We start from the raw sequence: 24,395 nt of genomic DNA, 5'->3' as shown, positions 1-24,395 counted from the left end.
AAGTGCACAATCTTATGACATCAAAGAAACAGATGATCATTATTTTCACATTTGACTTCACTTGTCATGCTTTTTTGGGGTCATGGTGAAGTGACAATTTTTCATTAGCTAGATTGCTATTTCATTTTGGGGTCATAACCACAGCACCAAGATTCATCTCTGGTTATTACTTTGGAAAAAAAATCAGGGTCAGCCTCCAACTCTCCTTCAAAGCACTGCATGTAGCCCTGGCTGGTGTGGCTCAGTGGACTGAGCACCAGCCTGCGAACCAAAGGGTCATGGTTCAATTTCCAGTCAGGGCTCATGCCTGGGTTTGCAGGTCAGGTCCCCAGTAGAGGGCCCGTGAGAGGTAACCACACATTGATGTTTCTCTTCCTCTTTCTCCCTCCCTTCCCCCTCTAAAAATAAATAAGGTTGTATAGAAATCAAATGTATAATTTTAAAAAATAAAATTAGTACTTAAAAAAAAGCATGGCATGTAGCCAAGCAATTATCTCTTTGTTTAGGTGTGAGCAAGTGTGGCACAAATTTTTACTGAAACTTTCTTCATGCCCCAAACTTCAGATAAAATTTGCTGACAACTCCACAACACTCCAGTCAACTCCACAAGTTCATCAATAGTCCAACAGTGGTTTTCCAAGATGGCTTGACAAATTCTTACCACATTTTCCACAGTTCAGCTGGCTGAAGGACACCCAGAATGAGGCTGATTGTCAATCAACATTCTGCCTCATTTAACACAAGAAAACCAATCATAAACCTGTGTTTTACTTAGAGCAGCTTCTTTGTAAGCTGTCTGTAACATAACATTTTCTGCGGCATTTTTCCCCAACAAGTAATAAAATTACTGTCACCCATTTATTCACATGTATATTATTCACATGAAAAGGGCAAATGCATTGAAAGAGTCTTCAAAAACAAATTCACTGAAGCCAAATGCAGCCTCTCTCTACACCAGCTGGTAACTCTGATACAGATGGTTTCCTAGAATACTCATCCATTGGGGAAGCCTGTACTATAAGTGACCCGCCCTCTAGAAGAAAATTCTTGCTTTTTGGGCAGTCACCCTCATATAAGTCTCCCTACTTTCTCAAAAGGATCATGTTTATACAACCAGGCATCATGTTTATTAACAGTTCACTAAAGCCACTCTTCACCAGACAAGCAAGTACCTAGAGATGAAGGAAGTACCACCCTAGCTCCTTTCATACTCTACATGATGGGTTCATGTGAAGCTTAGCTCATCAACACATTAAACAGCCTGGGAGGCAAAAGGGCATATTTTAGAAAAATGAGCAAACTCTTTGCCACCATTCTGCTATAGTCTATGGCACTTTTTTTGTATTTTGCCACAATATTCTAAAATGTTTATGTTCAGAAGGGCAAGAAATTTATCAGTTTTTTTAAAGGATTAAAAAATTACTGTCTTCCACAGGGAGGGAGCAGGGTCAACTTTAGGCCCTTACCCTTGTTTAAAATAAGAAAATAATAAGAATAGTAACACACACTGGCATCACTAAAAAATGACAGCTAAATTAAGAGACAGAAAATATGTAAAAATCAAACATAAAACCTATAAATGTAAAGCAATTTCAAGTCATTTAATATAGGAGTAACAGCCATATAAAGCTGCATAGCCATTCAAGATCATCCCTTTATCAGACTACAACTAATATTCAAATCGCCCCTCCTTAGAGATACCCTTAGGTGTCCTAATACTCCTTAAGTACCTTAGATATAAGAAATTCAGAGGGGTCCAACCTGCAGTCCAGGATGGCTGTGAATGTGACCTAGCACAAAATCGTAAATTTACTTAAAACATCATGAGATTTTTTGTGTGTGTGATTATGTGTTGCAATGCATTCACTGTGTGGCCCAAGACAACTCTTCTTCAGTGTGGGCCAGAGACCCCAAAAGGTTGGATACCACTGTTAATAGAATACTTATATTCTGTTTCATATTTATTTTTTTAACCCAGTCACATCCCCACTATAAAATTAAATCTCTCTCAAAGCAAAGGTCATGTCCTCTTTATTTCAGTATCCTAGGACATTGTGACCAATAAATAATAAAAAATTATTTGAATGAATGTTCAATCTATTACTGAAGACAAAATACAGGATATATATATATAATGTAATTCTTAATAATATGTAAGATTAGTAACTTGCACACTGACTGCCACAATAAAAGAAGAAATACTTTAAAATTACTGGAATATAAACTTTTAAAGAATCATTAGCATGCTTATACATGAATCGGTAAAGTATATTTTCCTGTGGGTTAAATGTGATTTTTGTGAACTTTTCTGAATTTTCATCATGTTAGCAATATAAACTCAAGAGTATACAATCTTTTACCTTGAACATTTTATTTTCAAACCTACAAAATCATGTAAAAAATTAGAGAATATCTCTTTCACTAATATTCACCAAACCTTAACAGTGTGACACATTTGTTTTGTCTACACACACATCCACACACACACAGCTGCCAGGTTTCACTGAACCACTTAAAAATGAGTTATACATGAGGCCAAGCAGGGCATGAGAAGAAAAGAAGTGCAAGAAGGAGTGCAAGCTGGAACAGAGCGTGAAGTTGGCTCAGGAGGGACATGCTCCAGTGGAGTGTCCATCTCTTAGCCCTGTGCCCCACTGCCCTCCATTTGAGCCAGGCAGTGCTGTGGCTACTGTGCCCCCCCTACCTGGGTCCTGACACTCCAGCCCTGTGCACTCTCAGTAAACATGCCCAGCCCCACGTCACGTATCTTGGCCATCGCAACCATCTGTTCTACATGCCGGGGCGGGGCAGTGGACTGAGGACTCCTAGGTTACAATGTCCCACCCCTGCACAGCAGTGACCCAGAATTCCGGGAGAGGAAGCGGGAACCCCCGAAGAAAATCTCTGTGACAGCTTCAAGCCTGGCTTCGAGGTGAAGCTCAGTGAGCTGGAACCACTACACGGGGTTCCTGGGCCAGGCCTGGATCCCTTCTCCCAATACAGGGGCTTGGTTCTGCAGCCTGGCCCACCTGGCCTGCACCTTTTCTCCTTTCATCCGAGCATGGGGCTCCTCCAAAGGGAATGTCTGGTGCTGGCCGCTAGGCCAGCCCTGTGCCCTGACATGTCCTATGAGGAGCATCTGGAAGCTGAGAGGCAGCATACAGAAAGGTGGCAGTCCTGGGCAATGACCCCACCGCCCAGCTGCAGATGCTCAATGTGACCACCAGCACTCCCACATCCACTCTCACCTGCACCTCCACCAGTAGGATGCCATCCACGCAGCCTCTGCCTCCGAGGACCCTCTCTTTGACCTCCTGGCCTCAGGGTCTCACCTTACACAGATACACTACCCAACTGGGACCGTCCCCAACTCTCTTCCTCACCCTCTGCATGAGAATAAAGTTCTTCATCACCAGCTCTTTGCTGTTCCTTAGAGAGGCCTTCCAGCTTCCCTATCTGCCCTGATGTCAGCAGCTCACCAGCTGCAGGCCATGCACATGCAGTCTGCTTGGCACTGGAGCAGCAGCAATGGAGGCACACCCTTCAGCCACTGCACAGTGTGCTGCTACCTGCCCAGGAGTACTACAGGTCACCTGAAAAAACGAAAATGGCAAGCCACTGTAAACCTGCAATCAAGAGCAGCCATGGCCAGAGTGTACATCTGGACCTTGGAGGCTTCCCTCCCAGCCTGCCACCTAGAGTGTGGAGAGGTGTTCAGTAACAGTGCTTTGGCAGAGGGAGAGGGAAGGAGGGAGAGGTGGAGGGCCAATGCTCCTGTGGCATGCAGAGGTGGAGAGACAGCAGGGGTAGGGACAGAAAGCTTATGGTATCTTGGAACAGGTCCTTCTTCCTCGTCCCCCCCCACCCCACTTTCTTGCTTTCCCATACCCAATCCTGGTGGCCACCATGCACTCCAGCACCTTGTTGGTGTGACCATTTCATCTGTTAGATATGGCTATTTTTGAGTAGCACTGTGTGTTGCCCCTGCCCCTCCCCAGTCCCTGTGTGTGCGCCCCGCTCTGTGATGTAGGCTCCCTGCCCCACATTAATAATTTATATACATATAAATATGTATATAATCTACATAACAATCTTTAAAAACATCCCAACCAAAACCAACCAAACATCCTCCTGACTCCCCAGGAAAAAAATGTTTAAGAAATTAAATATGAGTTATACATGGATACAGAGAACACACTGATGGCTACCAGGCAGTAGGACAATTAAGAGATAAGTGAAAAAGGGAAAGAAATTAAGAAGTACACATTATCAGTTACAAAAAGAGTCACAGGAATGTAAAGTACAGCACAGAGAATACAGTCAGCAATATTGCAATAACTATGTACTTTGTCACATGGGTACTCAACTTACCAAGGTAATCACTTCATAAGTTATATGTGTCTAATTATTATGTTGTACACCTAAAACTAGTAACACTGTATATCAACCATAATTTTAAAGTATTTTTAATTTAAAAAACTTAGGTAACTCAAAAAAAAAATAGCTCTAATGATGACAATGACACTGATATTAAAGATGCATGTAAAGATTTTTAATAAAGTTATTGCAATATACATGAGAGTGGGAGAAAGCAGTATTTCCACATTAATATATTTTATATGCTAGGTTATTTTAGATGTGTTTGTATAACAATTGCTATATTAAATATTATTAATAGAAAAATAAAAATGAGTTATAGATATCATGACAGTTGATCTCTAAACATTTTATTCCAGCATCTTTTGTGAGTAAAGAATTTCCCTTAACTACATATACTAACTACAATTATCATTCCTGAGGGGGAAAAATAATTCTTAACAAAAAATTACTGAAAGATAAAATTGCTTTCATGTATATTACTCATAAAAATAATTTCTAAATTATTGCCATGAAGGAAAAAAACTATAAATACAAATATAATAAAAAAGTTTAGGGGATAGGGAGACATTGAAGAGTGTATAGGGGATATAAATGGTGATAGAAGGAAACCTGACTTGGGGTGGTAAACACAGCACAACATACATATGATGTATTAGAAATTGTACACCTGAAACCTACATTATTTTATTAACCAATGTCACCCCAATAAATTTGATTTTAAAAGTTTTAAAAATTTAGGATATTAAAAAGGATGTTTAATGCAAAGCAGTATATTTTATAAAATATACTTAAAAGGTTTCTTAAAATTTCATATAAAAATACATTGCTTATATTTTAAAGTTAGTCCTTTTTCCCTCATAATACAATAACTAAACTTAGTTTTATGGATGAATATTCTAAACATCATTCTCAACATTGTCAATTTTTATCAAAGTTTCAAAAGATTTTCTCTTACATTCATTATTCACGGTAAATGAAGCCCAAACTCTACACACAGGGTATCTTCACTCCAAATTATGCAATAATACTATGTTCATTTTTTAACAAGATTTTTTTCATGGTCAAAGACAACATACTAAAATATCCTTACTTTTTGTTAGTATTGATCAATTATTTTAGTATATTGCTTCTCCATATGGAGTGAAAAAACCCAGCTTGTATATAAAATGAGAAGAAATTATTGCTCATAAATTGCTTAACCACAAGATTAACTAACTTATACCTTGCTTATGAATCAAGAAATCAATGGTCAAAATAATGGCTGCATCAATAAAAACAATCTTAAATTGTAATTAACTGAGATGGGAAAAAAATTTAAAAAACTGATATAACATTTGATCACTACAGTAAGGTTTCAAAAGGCTTAATATTAGTTATCAAAAGGCATAATAGTATTAGTTATCAAAAGGTTTAATAACAACCAATTAATAGATCCATCAAAGCCCTCTGAGGGGAGAATAAATTTGCCTTTTTTATTTTTCACAAATTCCCAGAATGGAGTAAAATAATTTTCTCTCCTCCCTTTTTCCATTAGTGGCTTTATCTTTTTGCAAATATCATAAAATTAATTTAACTAAATGCCATTTAGGCAGTTATTAGACTCAGAATATGCTTCTTTCTAAATCAAGAATTCTGCTTCAGGCTTTGGCTGGTGTGGCTCAGTGGGTTGATCTTCGTACCACAAGCCAAAAGTCTGCTGGTTAGATTCCCCATCAGAGCACATGCCTGGGTTGCCGGCCAGGCTCCCTCTTGGGGAAGTGCAATAGGCAATCTATCAATGTTTCTCTCCCTCCCTTCCCCTCCCTCTAAAAATAAATTTAAAAAAAAATTTTAAAGTAAAATAAAAAGCTCTGCTTCATGGGAGCTCATTAACATACATGACAAAAATTCCAATATTCAAGTTTTATAAAGTTATAACTAGTATATTTTTACAACTAATAAATTAAGCTGTATTGTATGTGAAAAGTTCAAGCTCTATTAAACTTAAATTGGTGGCAGAGATAAAGATTTTACTTACATTTGTAACAGCTATAGCATTTTTATCATAGTATTTCTTCTTTTCATATTTATCTCTGATGAAAAATTCCACTGCTCTGGAAACACATAACTTAAGGAAAAGCATGAGCTCAGTGACATGTACACTCCCCTTTGGTCATTCCCCAAATCATTCCCCCTTTGGTCATTCCCCAATGACCCCTTGGTCATTCACCAAGTTTAAACTCTGAATTCAGTTTCACACATCCCAGTCTATATTTTCTTCTCACACTGTTTCTGCAACTGAATTCTAAAACCTATTTTTCTTTCAACCAAAAAAAGTCTGTCTCTTTCAGGAAAGTTCCCCTATTCAATAAAACCAACCTACCAAATTCTGGGGCAGCTGGGGTAAGTGATCACATTTCTCAATTCCACAACACTCCTCAGCTCTCTACCGCACCTCTACCAAACTCTAAATTCAGTTAAAGTTCATTTTGGATTTTCACTATAAGAAACTAATACCCGTATAGTACAAATAGTGTACCAGACACTGTGTATATGTGTTGTCCAGAGTTTCTTTCCTTTAATCCTTCCACAACCCAGTAATGTGCATATTATCTCCACATCACAGATGAAGAGTCAGCAACTTGGGAAAATTAAACAATTGTGATTTTACTACTTATGTTCTTTCCCAAAATACATGGCTGCCCCTGTCTGAGTAATGGCCAATTTTTTTTCTTGCAAATCTAGAGGAATGAAGAAGTTACGAAGTTTAGACCAAGGTTAATACTATTTAAATTTTTTGAAGTTGGCTTTAGTTCTTTTGAACAGAAGTCTTTTCTCTTAAGTCAACCTGAGTGTTCTGGGTTATCTGACATAGATGACTTCTCTTGCCACTTAATCACTGATTTATGATATTCAGGGGCTCCTTCCTGGGATACTGATCTTTAATGCATAAAATAAAATACATAGAATTACGAAGGAAATGAGTAACACTGAAATACAGTTTCTGTGTATCCCTAGGTTGAGACATTCTTCTGCTCAAAAGTTTCCTGAAGCAATACAACAATACATTTTCAGTCATTAACTTTGCATTAGTAGTTAATAAAAAGCCTTTTAAATTGATAGTTGAAGTAATAGGTAACAAAAAGAGTTGACAGACCACCATGCAGTGGATATAAGAAAGTTGGAGCCTTGTGAAAGCACTCAAAGGCCTTTCATAATGGCAAGACAGGAGATCTAAACATTCAATTTATTAAGTAAGCTGAATGACTGAAAGCTGCCTTTTAAAGATAGTTTTCTACAACCCTGACTATGTTAGAGGCACTTTATCTTTTTTTTTCCTCTTAACAACCTACAAGGTAGGTGCCACTTACAACTAAAACTAGGGCACAGAAAGTTTAAAAAGCTCTCTGAGATTCTATAGTACAAAGAAAAGTTGTAATTCAAAATTTAACAAAACAAACAAGTAAGCAAAATATAACCAGAGACTTTGAAATTAAGAACAATCTGAGAGTAACCAGAGGGGAGGTGGGAGAGGATAATGAAGGGAAAGGGGGAAGGAGTTTCAGAACAACTATAAAGGACACATGGAAAAACCCAAGGGGAGGTGGACTCAGGGGAGGGAGGTGGTGATGGCTTGGGTGGGCGCGGAATGGTGGGGGGGTTCTCAATGCAGATAACTGTACCTGAAGAACAATAAAAAAAATTAGGAATGCCTGACATGTGCATTTTCAGAATGTTGTTGGTCATCACAGGTTCATTTGTGAATCAGTCAGTTATTTTCTGGTGTTGATAATACATGCTTTAAAATCTAGAGAAGCATATCAAAGTTGCAGGCAACTTAATTTTCTAGGTAGCCTTGGAGACCCTTTCAAGTGAAAGGCCTCAGAACTGCTAAAAGGTTCCTTGTTTAGATATGTGAACATTTTGTCAGCCAATTCAATAGCAAAAAATTAAGAAGTATGCCAAGATTTTCATAAAATACAATGTTATTTTTACATAAATTATTTTACATGTGAATCAGCTAAATGTTAAGTTTGCTCATGACCATAAATCTAAGTTCATATTGTTCTATTTTTCTAACAGAAAGTAATGAAATAATCAAAAAAGCTAGTCCTTTGAATGAGGTGTAGGAATATGGATGAACTGAACAATTTTCATTGTTGAGACAACTATTTACCTCCACAAATGGGAAGAGAAAAAAGAATTTACTTAGACTGATACCATTTTCACTCCAGATTATATGAAATACACTGTTTTAAAAACATAAATATTTTAAAAACTAATTATACATACAATATCTATATAGCTTTTGTTAACTAAAGAAAATTTTTGGAAATCCAAATTCTTAAGAATATAATTTTTATGTTTAAATATCTGGGAGGAGAAATCACACTGATAATTTTCCTTCTTAAACAATTTGGAATATTGTTTAATGTTTCATTGCTCTTTTGTTTCATTGTTTCATTGTTCTTATGAAATGATTATAGCAAAGATCACTGTTTATGATCAAAAGAGTAATAGTAATTATAATTATTATTAAGGTTAAAAACACAGTATATAAAATAATTTAACCACCAACAGTAAGACTAAAATCCTGGAAACTATGACGGTTTTATAAATTCTAAATTTGAAAAAGGCAAACACTTTAAGTGTACACAATCCCTTGGAGTCAAAACAATACTAACATCTCATAAAATTGTATGTTGTTGTAAATTTCAGAAATAACAGGTATCAGTGAAATCTTAGTATATACTTAATGTATTCTATATAAATAATTTAACATTTAAGTGTAATTTCTGCTTATAAAAAACTATCAGAAATTATCAAAGACGTAGGCAATATTTTAAAAATTGTATCAGAAACTGATGTTTCTTAAGGACTTGAAAATAAACTAGAATGAAAATAAAGCATTAGGGCAGGAGAACTTACTAAGATCTTTCTATTAACATCAAGCATTACTTTTTAAGGAGCAAAGTACACCACCAGGTGAATTTTTTAAGTTCCATTAGAGTCACCTGAGAAAAGGCTGTGATTTAGAGAATATGTATGCCCTTGATTGCTCTCAGTTCCTGTATGTCCCTTAGAGCAACAATGTACCACATGGTCCTTATATGTTTTCGCATAAGGTCGCAAATGCACACCAATTCTTCATTGTTAAGTCACCTAAAGAAACAATATTTTACTCCAGGATCAGCAAACTTTTTCTCAAAGGGCCAGATAGTAAATATTTTAAGCTTTGTAGGATAATTAGTCTATGTTGCAACCAGTCAACTTTGGAACCTTTGCAGCTCCAAAGCAGCCAATGAAAATTCATAAATGGATGGGCATGGTTATAATCTAATAAATTTAATTATAAAATCAGGAGCTGGTTCATGGGCCTATAGTTACTGATTCCTGAATTCTATTCCAACACTAGAGGTTAAAGAACTGCCAACCTGGATTTAGAGAGAATCTCTGTCTCTGCAAACTATCATTATAGCAGTTCCCCCTTATCCAAGAGGAATGTGTTCTGAGACCCCACTGGATGTCTGAAATTGCAGATTGTACTGAACCCTAGATATACTACATTTTTTCATATACATAAATATGTGTGTACCTATGATAAAGTTCAACTGTAAGTTAGGCACAATAATTAACAGCAATAACTAAGAGAACAATTAAAACAATAAATTGTGATAAAAGGTATGTGAAGGTGGTTTCTGCACCCCTCCCCTTTCTCTCTCAAAGTATGTGAAATTTTCCATTTAATATTTTGGACCATGGTTGACTTTGAGTAACTTAAAAACTGTGGAATATGAAACCATGGATAAGAGAGGACTACTATATAAACAATTTGGCAGACTTTTAAGGTAAACTAATTCCAAATAAAGGTGGTCTCCAATGTATATCCTTTCTGGTACCAGTAGGCACTTGCTATTTAACTGGCAGTTACTGTGACCTTGAAGTTTTAGCTAATCTACTAAACCCATACAAGATATGTAAAAAAAGAAAATCATACTCATCTCACAGTTATTAAGTTTGGGGAATAATACATATAAAGCATGTAGCACAGTGCCTAACAAAGAGTAAGCAATCAATAAGGGAATTTAGCTTTTATTTTTATATATATTTGCACCTCAGGTTCCTCACATTTAAAATGAAGATAGCACTAAAATGCACCTCACAGAATTACTTTAAGAATTAAATAAGCTAGTGCATATAAATAATCTAGTGTATATGAAGAACTAAGAAGAGTGAAGGGTACACAGTGAGTGCTATTTAATTTTTAGCTGTTATTATTAATAAATATTTTGACAATATTTTAAAATATTTTAAAACATAGTGCCCATGGTAGGGGGCGGAAATGGACAACTACTGTGTTAAGTGCTAAGACACCTTGCATGTGCCAAGTTTAAATAGATGAGCAAATAAGAAACAACAACAAATAAACCAATGAATTTGGAGATTAGGAAATCCTTATCTTCATTTTCCAGTCTCCAGGTGTCATTTGAGATATTCAATTTAGTTATACTGATGTATACGACCAAAAAACAAAAGAATACAAACAAACAGATATAGAATAGTAATATTTTTAGGGAATCAAGGTAAGGCATGTATTAACAACAACTCAAGTTTAAGTGGTCAATTTGGGATCTAGTAAGCAGACAACAGTAAAATACCCCAGAATCTTACCCAGGCTTATAGTTACAAAACACTCAGTAAACAACCTGTATCTGTCCCCATCCTCATAACTAACAAATGGTACTATTATAACCCCAGAAAATTTTTTATGTTTCTATGTATTTTATCTTTAACATGTTTATTTGTATTTTAATATTTTTCCTTTCTTTAAAGACACCATTTAAAGACAATTAAATTAATATCTACTCCCAAAAAGAAAATCTTCCAGTTTCAGAGACATGGCATGTACAGCAATAAAACTTTCAAAAACTCAAAGGAGAACTGCTGATTAGCGTTGGTGCACAGAAGATCTCATGGAGCTGAAGTAAGTGAAGTTTTAGATAAGATGAAATATCCTAATAATGTAAAGCTTTAATGTTTGTCATGCACTAGTACATGCAGCCTACAATTAACCACATCCCTCATGAGAAATTACACTTTCACGGCAGCTTTTGCATAACTTTTGTAATTGTAAAGCTGTTGAAAAATGAAAAAAAATTGTTAAGAATGCTGTGAGGTCCCATATTATGTGAGTTTTACTCAGTTTTATTGACTTAAATATAGTTAGAAATGTTAGGCTTTTTAAAAGAGCGCTAAGTTTTAGAATGGTTCACAAAATAAAGGTGACGGTTTCCTTTCTAGTCTCCCTAATAGGACCTCCAAGTCACAGTGTTTCGTAATTAAACAAAGGGATAAAAGTGCTATCACTATTAACTAAGGTTAAAAAAGAATTTTTTAAGGTATTACATCAGATTTAGGGGCCAGTCTCATGGTCCAAGTGGTATTATCTTATATACTTTTATCATTAGTGGTTATCTCAAATTTATTTAGACAAACTCCCTCTTTAAGTAGTTTCTGACCACTAGATCATCCTTTTGTGAACAGTAAGAGATCGACACCTCATATAAATGACCATAATTTGTAAATGCTTTAGAAGTAGTCACACTTACTTTGAAAGATCAAATAAGCATCCTTTTTTGTGGGTGCAGATTCATGTTTCCAGCTATTAAATAGGTATCTCTATGTATTTGTCCAACAGACACCTCAATCTGCCCAAAGTAATGAAGGATGGCTCATTATCTTTCATTTCTAACTCTTAAACTTTCATCTGGTATTAAATTCCTTCTCTCCACTGAATTCCATAGAACCTCTGCCAAGCTAGAAAATCTGGGTTCGGCTCAGTGGTTTTCTAAGAAACAAAGCCAATCTAAACTTAATCCCATAACTCCTGCTTTCCCAAATTTCTTTCTGATCTTCCCAATTTCCTCCTGTCCATTGTCAATGCCACCATTTAGTTTAGATCTTCATTACTGCTTACTTCAGGGCTACACTAGTAATTCTACATGCTCTCTCTGACTCCAAAATCTCCTTCAACTAATCTTCCTTGCGGAGAAGTTAATGTTTCCAATTTTTCTACTGCTTTAAAACCCTTCAAGGCTTTTCAAATCCTTCAACTCTTTGGGCCAATAAAATGAGGTCCAAATTGCTCTATTTAGTATTAAAAACTCTTCGTAATTTGGAAAATAACTTCTACTGCCACTTACCCCACAAAATTTAAATCTTGTCACATCAAAACCTTAAAATGTCATGTTTCCTCACAACCTTAACACTTCCCTTCAATTTTTTTTGCCTAAAATGTACCTGCCACTCTTACCCTAGGATCATGCTACAATAAAAATAGCCTCCAATACCAGACTGCTAAATTTGTGGGAAGGAAGCAGGAAGTAGAAACAGAACAGGTCGAATACAAATACTAGTTTTGTGACTATGACTGAAAAGGTTTCTATATAAATACGAAAATATATATTGTATAACGGCCTGTATCTCGTGTGAGAAAAGATCACCTTTTTTTCACGTTTGACCACACAAGCTGTTTTAATATACAAATGGGTAATATATAACTGATCTTTAAGAAACTACATTTTAGATCGAAACTATAAATGTTACCTTTGGATAGAATCACAAATAGCTACAATGAATTAGGTAATCTTATTTATAGAGTAGTGCAATTTTGATGAGGTGCTTTCTCAAACTTTAATGTGAGTTTAAAAAATCCTATAGGATCAAATGTTTATTTTTAACAAATGTGAAAAACATCTTAACTAAAATACCTGTGAGAAAATATTATATTCATTCACTAGAGCAGATCTGTCAAGTAGCATAACTGTGCAAACTATGTAAAGATAAAGTGTCAGTAATAATTAGCATGAATTAATTCAGCACTTCCACTAAATATGTAATTTACCTTTTAAATGCATACATGCCAAAATGCTTCACATAAATATAATTATATAAAGGTGATCAAAGAAAATCCCTTTGGAAAAGATTTTTTTAAATAGTCAAGATGCTCACAAATCAAATCTCCAATAAACTCTCCAATCAAGAGTTAAAGATCAAGAAGAACTAGTCGTAAGTTTATTCTTAGTAATAATTACATTGAAAACAATACACAGGTCATGTATTACCAGATTCCTAACAAAAATTTACTACATACAAAGCACAGCTCAGGGCAAATTAAGTTCTGTCTCTAGTAAACAACAGTGTGATCAAGTTCATATGTTCCTAAACACAGTTAAAATATAAACTGTAAAAATGAGTTAATTCTTTACAAACACACAATACAGAAATATTAAAGGATACTGATCTGTCTGTGGTCTTCGAAAGTTCTCTGGAAGATTGGCTTCATAAAGTAGTCTTGCTTTAGTATTTCCCATATCCTGCATACACTATAATAAAAGAAAAATCAAGTATTTTCATTATTCGCATGAACATTAAAAAGTACGTAATTCCTACACACATATACACAAATACCAAGGTAACATTTATTATTTCCAAATATATACAAGGTCTGTCCGGACCTTGTTAATATAATGAGAAGTCCAGCCATCGTTAATATAAAGTCCAGCCATTGTTAATACAATGAGAGCAGTTTGCACGACATTGATGTAACCTGGCAGCCAAGGATAGTAGACTGGAATGTGCACGTGTGAACAATGACGACCTCGCTGTACTACTCAGGGGGCGCAGTAGACGCTGTCACGTGAACTTGTGTACTGTGTGACCATCACATTCAAAATGGCTGAGGGAGTAGAGCAACGAATCTGTATCAAATTTTTTGTTAAAGTTTGAACATTCCTTCATGGAAACTAAGCCAAAGCTATGGGTGACTGGTGATTGGCAGCTTCATCACCACAACACGCCCACTCATGCATCACATCTCATGCAGTTTTTTTGGCAAAACATCAAATCACCCAGGTGGACTCAGCCCCGCTACAACCCAGATTTGGCACCCTGCAACTTCTGGCTTTTCCAAAAACTAAAATCATCTTTGAAAGGAAAGAGATTTCAGACCATCAATGAGATTTGGGAAAATACAACAGGGCAGCTGATGGTGATTAGCAGAGCTGTGTTAAGGTCCCAAGGGGCCTACTCTGAAGGGGACTGAGGTGTTCCTGTCCTATGTACAATGTTTCATGTATCTTGTATCTTCTTCAGTAAATGTCTCTCTTTTTCATGTTACATGGCTGGATACCTCCTGGGAAAATACTTTATACTCTTTAGAAAAATAATTTAAACCACAATTATGAAATGACTCAAGTTCAAAATAAAAGCATATTTTTAATACTTCATATTTTTTCAACATATATGGAGCCACAGTTTTCTAATGTCTTTTTCTGTGCATATAGTAATATCATATTCATTTATACTCACTATCTCCTAAAAGTGAATTCCCAGGGTAGTTCATGGCAGTATTATTATTGTTTTAAATATTCCACTTAAATAAAGATGCTCTTCTCAAAGTAACACCTCAGGATCAAATTTTCTTTGTTTTGAGCTTCAAAATACTCTGGGGTTTTATGATTTACAATCAATACCACTATAGAGAGCACATTAAAAAATAGTGCTGAACTATAACTCTATAGAAGTGAATTAATTTCTTTGGGGTTATTAACTTCTTTGAGATTATGCTGAAAGTTATGGATCCTCTTCTTTAAAAAAAAAATTGTGCCCAATGACCATATTTTACATACATGTTCAGGAGTTCATAAGTCTGCCTCCCTAAAATCTATAAACCCCATGAGTATTAGATTATCATTTCAACCAGTTTAATTAGGTTTCAGTATTATCATGAGTAAAGAAAGACTAGCCAAAGAGTACTTTCTGGAGAGTCCATTAGGTAAGACATTAAATTAACATTTACAAACAAAACATTACTCTATTATTATATCATTTACACAGACCGTGAGTTCCTTAAAATGTTTTAATTGGTAGAAAAATCAGTTTTTTTAATTCCTTTTATTTTTTTCATTCCCTGGACAAACACCCCCACATCCCTGAGAAGACAACCCAGGTTTAACAGACTACTGGATGTCAACCTTGAGTTGCAGCCCTCAGTGGTACACAGAAATTATCTTCCTTCAAATAAAAATGAGTGACTTTTCTCACAACTGAGAGTTTTAAGATATGCAAAATACTAATATACACTCACTTACGGATGTCTGTTCCCCTCCACCTCAACCTAAATATTCTCTCAAAGTAAATGAGATTTCTAAGTCACTCATCTAGAGACAATGATAAAGTGAATTAATAGGGTCTGGGAAATATATGGTAATAGTAAACTGACAAAAAAAATTAAAGGTTTTTTGTTGTTGTTGTTGTTGTTCTTATTTAGCTCTAGAGGGAAAAAAAAAAAAAAAACAGAAGCTAAGGCAAAACCCCCAAGCTTCGAAAGTGTATCATATGCTAATAAAATATTGTATGTCAACTATAATTTTTTGTGAAAAATATATGAGGAAAAGTTTATAGAAGGTGAACTGACAGTACAAGGTCAGAGGACTGTACCACATCATGATCAGCATGAATTTAGTATATAAGTAGAGCTATTATGTAATGCTGTGTGATGAGAAAAGAGTTGAGAAACTTCAGTATAGCTTACCCTTCCTAAAAAAAGAAAAAATGTTTTCCATCTCAAATATTCAAATGATGCTGCACCTTTCGGCCATAGTGAGATTTTGAAAGTAGAGATTATCAAGTTACACTATCATAAAGGAATTAAACATTTGGAATGAGATCCCCCCAAAAATTAGTTTGCACATATCTACAATGAAGCAAAAAGTAACTTAGATAGAGCTCAAAGAAACTATGAAAGTAAAACAAATTTGAAGTTTCAAGCCAACAATACATGAAAATTTTAACAAAAAACTTAATAAGACTAAAAACAGTATCTACTATACTTGTATATCTCACTGATCCTGCTACATTTTCTTCATTTTAACATTTATGAAATAGTAATACATCTTACAACTAATACAATTTTTTTCTTATTAGTCCATAAATTTGAAGTATATCTTACAATCAGCAATGTCTTAAATTAATATGACTATGCACATTTTAAATAATATATTCTCTTTATTTAATGAAGGTAATTAATAATTAATTTTAGGAACAAGGTATACATGTACATTATACCAAATTATTTAATGTTGTACTAGGGATGCTATCCATCACAATTAGGAGAACAAAAAAGGGAGGTATAAAAATCTGAATGTGAAATAATGAGCCATTTCTACTAGAGACCACTACCAAAAACCAACTGGGCACAGATGCATGGGTGTGTGTTAGTTGGGACTAGGGGAAACAAGGATTCAATGATAACAGCAATGCAGAAAGATCATTTTTAAGAAGGAAGATATTGGTAAACTCAGATAATTTCTAAAATGTAGAATAAAGTATGGTAGAAGGAAGGTCAACAATGAAAAGATCAGCAGTAATAAAAGGTTAAAAGGTTAAGCAATTTGGAGATGATTAGAAATAGGGGAAAATAAACATTAGGAACAGGCATTCTTAGGAGGTGATAGGAGTATGGTATAAAGTAGCTGTTCACAAAGTTTCAAGACACTATAGGTAAGGGTTCTACAGAACAGTGATGAAATTTATTCTTTTAAAAAGATTTTATTTATTTATTTTTAGAGGTGAAGGGAGGGAGAAAGAGAGGGAGAGAAACATCGATGTGTGGTTACCCCTCACACACTCCCTACTGGGGACCTGACCCACAACCTAGACATGTGCCCTGACTGGGAATCGAACCAGCAACCCTTTGGGTTGCAGGCCAGCACTCAGTCCATTGAGCCACACAAGCCAGGGCAGAAAACTTATTCTATTGTCTGGTAATCAGCAGAAAAATAACAAAAACAACCTAATAACTATAATGATAAACATTAGCATCAAAACTTAATTTTATATATGAATAATTTATTATAAACTGCATATATATGATATAGATTACATACACATATATGGCATTTTAAATTAAAAAAAAGAAAACAATTTAGACATTACTACCCTAATTTGACAGGGAATGAAACTGAAGCTTCAAGGTGTTAAGTAACAGGCCCACGATTATTAGCCTACAACTCTTCATAGAACCAACATCAGCCATCAGTAGTTTAGATATCTCAGGTTACATCTAATAAAACTGAGAATTATGCCCCACAGGGCTTGCAAACACCAGGCTCTTTGCTTTAGGGGCTCAGTTTTCATTTTACGGATGAGGAAACTGAAGCTGAAAGAGGTTATGTGACTTCTCTACGGAATAATACCATGAATTAATTACAGGGTTACAGAGACCAGGATCAAGTTCCCTCAGTTCCGATCCTTACCACCATCTACCAACTAGTCAAAAGAAGTATCCAGGAAATGTCAACATAATATAGAATACTGTGAGTGTTGCCTCCACTATCATTCCTGTTATTAAAACATTCTTTCTCTTTTCGGGCCTCTCATCAAAAATGTTTTGGAAAAATGCCCTGACTGTTGAGAGAATTTTAATTGCTTATTCTGTGGCATTTACAATTCAATTTTCCAAAGCTGGGATGTACAGACTGCTTGCAGGCGGAGGGGAAGGAAGGTGATAAAAGGCATATACTTCTTTTAAATGAATTTCCATTTAGGCAGAGCATATTTTAAAATTAATATTATTTACTATTCCTATTAAATTAAATCTTTCCTGTTTTATATGTTCCTATAAAGATGAATTTTACATTGTACTTTCTGAATGAACCAACTTCAAAATTACCGCCATTAAAATTGCAAAGGCAGGCTTCAGGTGAAAATGATATAATAAATCACACTTAAGAATCCAAAAACCTACTACTTAGAAGTGTTTTGCCCTTGTCAATCCATAATCTATATGTTTTTGGTTTCTCCACACAATCCAATACATAAAACAACACTTTCCCAGAGCCTCACACATCACTTGAAATTCAATTTCAAAAAATACTGTTTAAACTGAAATGATGAAAGCACCTATGGCTGACATATTATCATCACAATCTAACATGGATGAAGCATTTTCATTTATGAAACTTTCTAAGTAGAAACTTCAATCATACCCAATCACACTTTTTGCTCTAAAAACAATAATACCTAAAAGAGTTCTAAGTCTTTAATTTTTACAGAGACTGGAGAAAATTGGGATTGTCAATTTAAAGTTTTAATTGGCATGTATTTATTGGAATTGTGTAATGTAATAGATAAAACATACAAAATATAACTGAACAAAAATCAATATAACAAAAAGTGGGAATAGATAAAAACAGGCAGTATCAATCAGTAGGCAAATGAATGTAATATGAAATTTTACTCTTATGTAACAGTGCTATGTATGTTTTTAAAAAATCACTTCTATGTTAATGGGGCATCTTCAGTGGGGGGGAAAAATGGTAAATAAGCCACATACATAAACAGTTTTACTGCGGGGGAAAAGCCCTGAAATGAATGTGAAGATAAATGGTAACAGAAACAGATTGATAGAAAATGTGCCCTAATTTAGATAATTGTCACTATCAGGAAATAATAATAAATGACAGGCCACCTGATATTCCTAGTTAATGATTAATAAAACATCATTTGAGAATAAAACATCATTTTTTTTTCTTTAATCTTCCAAAATCTTTTGGAAAGCAGAGCTCTTTGTGAAATCCAATTAAGTGATACAACTACTTCAGGTTATGGATTTGTCCTAGCCCAACTGCAAATACAATTCTGTCCAGTGAGTGACTATTTTTAAGAACTGCTCCTTGGACACCCCCCACCTTCTCCTACACCTTTGCACACCCTCCCCTTTATCTTAGTATCTACTTCCTATCTGTCCCCACAATGCTTCCTGTACTTTTTCAGATACTAATATGTACCTGGTTAACAACCATTTACTGTTAAACTAAAATACATACCAATGTATTATTTCAGAAACTATCTGTAGAGTTTTCATAAATTTTATGCATGTACTGATTTGCCCTTCTACAGTGACTGCTGTTTTTAGAAAAACAAAATTAGTGGAAAAAAGAGCACTACAACATAAAGAACTGAGATTACCAATTGCATTGTTGCAAATGATTAGGTTACAATGTAGCAATTAGATTTTAAGTCACAAAGGCAAAATTACAAAGCATTAAAATAATTAATAGAATCTTACATATTAGTGTATGATAAAAGGATGCTACATGTCTATGTTAAATCTGGAGGAAGAAAGGTAAAATCATGTAAATTAATACTCTTCTGTCCAATTTTCTGAGGTACGGATGGGGGACAAGAATCTTACATCCAGTAAGATACTGCTAAAGAGCAGTATATACAAATATGAAAACAACTAAAAATATGTACTACCTGTACATTTGTATCTATGCATAAAATATTTTTATTAAGAATATACAAGAAACTGATAAATATGGTGATTCCTACTAAGGGAAACTGGATGACTGAGGTACAGAAATGGGAAGGAGACTATTCAGCTTATATCTTTTGTACCCTTGGACATTTGTACCATATATTTCCCATTCCCCAAAACAATATAATTATTACCGGAGAGTTATGTCAATCCTGCACTGTTTCTGAACAAAATACTATCCAGAGGGAGCTTAGCCAGGATATCCAGAGCAGGGAGACCCTCCTCACTGGTATACTCTACTCCTCCTATAACAGGGGTGTCAAACTTATTTTCACCAGAGACCACATCGCAGTTGCCTTCATAGGGCTGAATGTAATTTTAGGAGTGTATGTATGTAACTACTCCTTAACAATTAAGAGAGAGCTCAGCACTGTCACCGGGTAGAAACAAGGTGCTGGGCTGGATAAAACAAGATGTAGGGCGAGGTTTGACCTGTGGGCCTTGTGTTTCCCACCTGTGTCCTAGAAGAACATCTTCTGATGATCAAAAAGGTTATCAATTAAATCAAATTAGTACATTTTTATAAATCTCACCCGAGTATATCTTACAGTAAAAATACAAAGGATAAATACAGCATTTATTTACCACATTTTCCCCCAATATCATCATCTTAAAGAAACACTAATGTTGCTGAAAATTATATCATTGAAATTCAATGTTACTTGTTTTTTGCTTCTTAAAATTTCAGCATTTGTTTTTGTGTGGAAGAAGGGATATTACTTGCTGCATTTCTTTCAATTCATAAAAAATTTTAGAACACAAAGACTAAGATTTTCAAACGGCCTTAGCTGAACGTGTATTTAAAAGAGAAAAACTCAATTTAAAAGAGAAAATTAGTATTTGTAGTCCCTGAATAAATTCTTCATGTCAGTGACTCACCTCTACTACCACTTGAAATTTTCCAGAATAGTTCTCTATCTTCCTCTCAAAAGCCACCAGGATTTCTTGCATAGGAGCAAGCTTTTCAGGACTGGTTTCAAGATCTTTTGGATTCCAGCTGCTGGAAAAGAAGGGCCACCATTTTTGGTCTCAGGAACTCTTTGGAAATATTTAATACAGAGTCCATTCCTTCAGTTTTCATAAACTTGTGTTTTAGGGAAGTTGTTCTGTTTTAATTCTTCTTTTTGAGAACAAAGTTAAGTAAACTACACATTTAAAAATTAAAAATTTTAAATAATGATATGGAATTAAGAGCTACCAATTTTCGTATTTTTCACAGTATCAAATATCTAGATATTTGATAATCAGATTTTGATTATCTACTACAGCATTTGCTAGTTGCTACAAAATTCAAAGAATGCATTCTTTTTTCTTAAGTGATAAAATTAAAGACAAAGTTGAAAAAGTTTCACATCACAGTCTTTTCTCATTTCTACTTACTATGAAATTCTTACCACTAGAAGTCTAGGAATAAACCACTATTTTCATCCTAGGTGCTTAAGGTCGAGCTCAGTAGTCATACTGAACTTCTCTTCCCTCGGTCAGAGTCTTCCTGATTCTAACTCTTCAATATTTGCTGTAGGCTCTCTCTAATAATCTAACCCAATGCCAGTACTGTAATTTAAGAGCTAGTTAACCACTGAGGCACTGAAGGAACAAGCCCATCAGATTCATGTTCTTAAAGAAACATAACATTAAATGTTACTCTTTAACTTTATACATTTTAAGAGCTCCCTGCTTCATCCCTGTTCCCACCTCCTATCACTGAGGATTAAGACCAAGCCAGCAGCTGGCTGCAACAATTTTACCTTTGCCTCCCATGACACACATAACTCTAGCCAATGCTCTGGTCATGGAACACCACCTTACTTTCTAATGCAACATGAATCTCCATCCTTCTGCCTAAAAGATACCCACAGTGTGCTTTTAGAAATGCCTAAACAAATAAAAGTCTATAAAAGTAGAGTATTAAGACATTTCAAAAATGTTTAACTTACCATATCACTAGATGCTGATGTTTTAAAAAATAATAATAATGAGTCACTAAGTAGTAACTTGCTGAAGATCATACCCCATTTAGTTAACAAAGCCAAAACCAGAACCCAGGTCTAGAGGCCCAGATCAGTGTTTTGACTATGTCTATTGTCCTCTATCATTATTATATTCATATAAAGCAAGGAAGTGACCACACCGTTAAATATGTGCAATGAAATTAATAATAGTTGTTTCTATGTAATCCATTTATACGAGTATTCATTCACTGCCACGTAAAAATTTCCTACTAAATAAAGCACTATATATAGGGATATGTAAGCCTTTATCTTCATAAAGGGCACAATCTTGCATATTAAAATTCAAAATAAATGTGACTTTTATCTGGTCAAAAAGGACTGCTTAAAGAGGCAAACTTTTCACTAAACTTTAAATTCTTTTATAGACAGTATGACATGTCTTTGTTCACCTTACTCTGCAAGTATAGACAATACATAACCCAAAACTGTAAGCTACCTGCTTGTTCTGCTCTTCTTTGAGGACACACTTAACGATTCTGGCAAGGAGTTGGCATAAACTGAAGATGAATCAACTTTAAAAGTTAAGTATATACATGAGGCCATGATTTGAGAAAGTTCATCAGTTTAATGGAATTATAATAAGCACTATTCCCACAAAATAAGAAAAAGTTGCTTGACCTTGTGTTTTCTTGAATAAATGTGTACTAAGAATTGTATATTGAAAGCTTATTATGTGCCTGGTTCTATAAGGCACTATGCAAATTTATCTAAGGGTCAAAACCTTGAGAACTAAACAATAATCAAATACATACAGGTCAAACACGGTTAAATCATGGAGTATTCCAAATTAGCTTTTTTTAACTGCAACTTCACTTTATTAAATATTGCTTGTTTGGGAATTCTGTAATAGTGGTGACAATATGGGGGGCTCCTGGAAGCGCCTCATGAGAAACAAAAAAGAGTAACTACATAGAAAAACCAAAAACTCCCGGACAATATTAACAACAAAACTTAGCAATTAAGCACCCCCAAACTCCAAAATGCCATCAAGTAGAGGCAAGACCCTAATGACCACTAGACCTCCTATGATGCTTCATGGGGAATCAGGTGGATCTGAAAACAGAATGCTAAGAGTGAAGAGATACAAAACTGGAAATTACAGTGAATAAATCTGAAGAAAACTGAACGAAAATGAACACTTTTTTATCCAATTCAATAGCAAGTAATTTAGTCCACAATAAAACGATCTAGTACCTATGAGCACTCACAAGCAAAAACTACTAGGAAATGATTAAAAGTTGAGGTCAGGAAAAACAGAGATAAAGGAAGCGAAGTTCAGATAAAAGTGGGAGAATAAAATGGAGCAAGAAAATCTCAAAACAGGTGATCTTATTTTTAAATCTTATGTGAAAACAACTGAAGAGAGAGATCTGTGAAGTTAAAAACGCTGTCTTGAAGTTTAATTCCTTTTAAAAGTAATAGAGAATTGTCACATAAAAATAATCAACAGAGAAGAATCAAGGTCAAATCTCATGCAAAGTTATTAGAAGAAGAGAATAAGAAGCAGAATAACATTTCTACAATGAAACCACACTAGAACAAACAGGCCCAGAAAACAGATCAAGACTGTAACCTACTAATTCAGAATGAGCTAAAAGATATATACAAGATATAAAAGAATATGTAAATTGAGTTTTAAAAGACATGAAGTTATGAAAGAACACTAAGTCGGGAATTAGAAATATTGAGAATTAAAATAAAGACTCCAGAAAGAATTAAAAAGTATTTCTGAAATGAATATGAAATTGGAACATGAGAACAAACATAAGAAAACTGAAGATGCAGAAGAAAAAGTACTTCAATTTAAATTTAAAAAAGAAATAATAAAAGGGATCCAAGAGAAAGCGACAAATACAGGAGTTAGGCAATGAAGATCCAACATACAAGTAAGGAAATCATGAAAGAAAACTCAAGAAAGAATACTAAAAATATATTTTTAAAAAGTCACTATAATAAAAAAAATTTGAAACTACATATTGAAAAAGCATACCACAAGCAGGCATTTCTCGTCTAAGAGAAGTGTCTTTATATTTAAAGATATAGATAAATTAAACACAAAAGCATGGAAGAAGATACACCATGTAAACATTAAGCAAAAAAGGGCTGCAGTGGCTACAAGTGAATGCATAATAACTATAACCACACCACTGCTGTGCAACAAAAATATAAGCTGAGCCAGTTACCCTGAGTTTAAATTTCTAGTAGCCTCATTAAAAAAATAAATAAAACAGGTAAAATTAATTTTAAGAATATAATTTATATATTGCATCTTTCTCCTCTACAGAATGCCCATGGAAAAGATAACTTAGGTCACCTTCATCAATGCAATGCACTACTGGATCCTGTTCTAAGTAAAACAAACCTACACCACCGCATGATTCATGTAAAATTTAAGTTTAGCCCTGTGTGGCTCAGTTAGTAGGAGCATCATCCTGTAACTGAAGGGTTGCGCATTCAATTCACAGTTGGGACACATCCCTGGCTTGCAGGTCCGTCCCAGGGCAGGACACGTACAATTCCAGGTACAGGCATGGAGGATCCCCAGTATGGGCGTATATGGAAGGTGACCGATCAATGCCTCTCTCACATTGATGTTTCTCTCTCTCCCTCCCTCTCTCTATAAAGCAATGAAAAAATGT

The 24,395-nt window shown here is 34.8% G+C and overlaps 1 protein-coding gene across 3 annotated transcripts in view; it reads right to left on the bottom strand.

Annotated features, from left to right (window-relative positions):
* SMAP1 (small ArfGAP 1) overlaps positions 1-24,395 on the bottom strand; it is a 154,583-nt gene that overhangs the window by 66,237 nt on the left and 63,951 nt on the right. For 2 of the 3 annotated variants that reach the window (XM_045843203.1, XM_045843200.1), the window contains exons 3-4: positions 13,660-13,745; positions 6,398-6,473 (exon numbers count right to left, since the gene is read on the bottom strand). In XM_045843203.1, coding sequence (XP_045699159.1) covers positions 6,398-6,473; positions 13,660-13,745 — 162 coding nt within the window. Of the gene's footprint in view, positions 1-6,397; positions 6,474-13,659; positions 13,746-20,623; positions 20,745-24,395 lie in introns of all 3 variants that reach the window. The other variant, XM_045843202.1, reaches the window with a different exon arrangement.

This window comes from Phyllostomus hastatus, unplaced genomic scaffold (genome assembly GCF_019186645.2).
Source record: "Phyllostomus hastatus isolate PE091 unplaced genomic scaffold, TTU_PhHast_1.1 phas_contig_40, whole genome shotgun sequence".
Taxonomy (NCBI): domain Eukaryota; kingdom Metazoa; phylum Chordata; class Mammalia; order Chiroptera; family Phyllostomidae; genus Phyllostomus; species Phyllostomus hastatus.
Note: the sequence above shows the minus strand (reverse complement) of the source record. Positions and strands in the feature narration are given on the sequence as shown.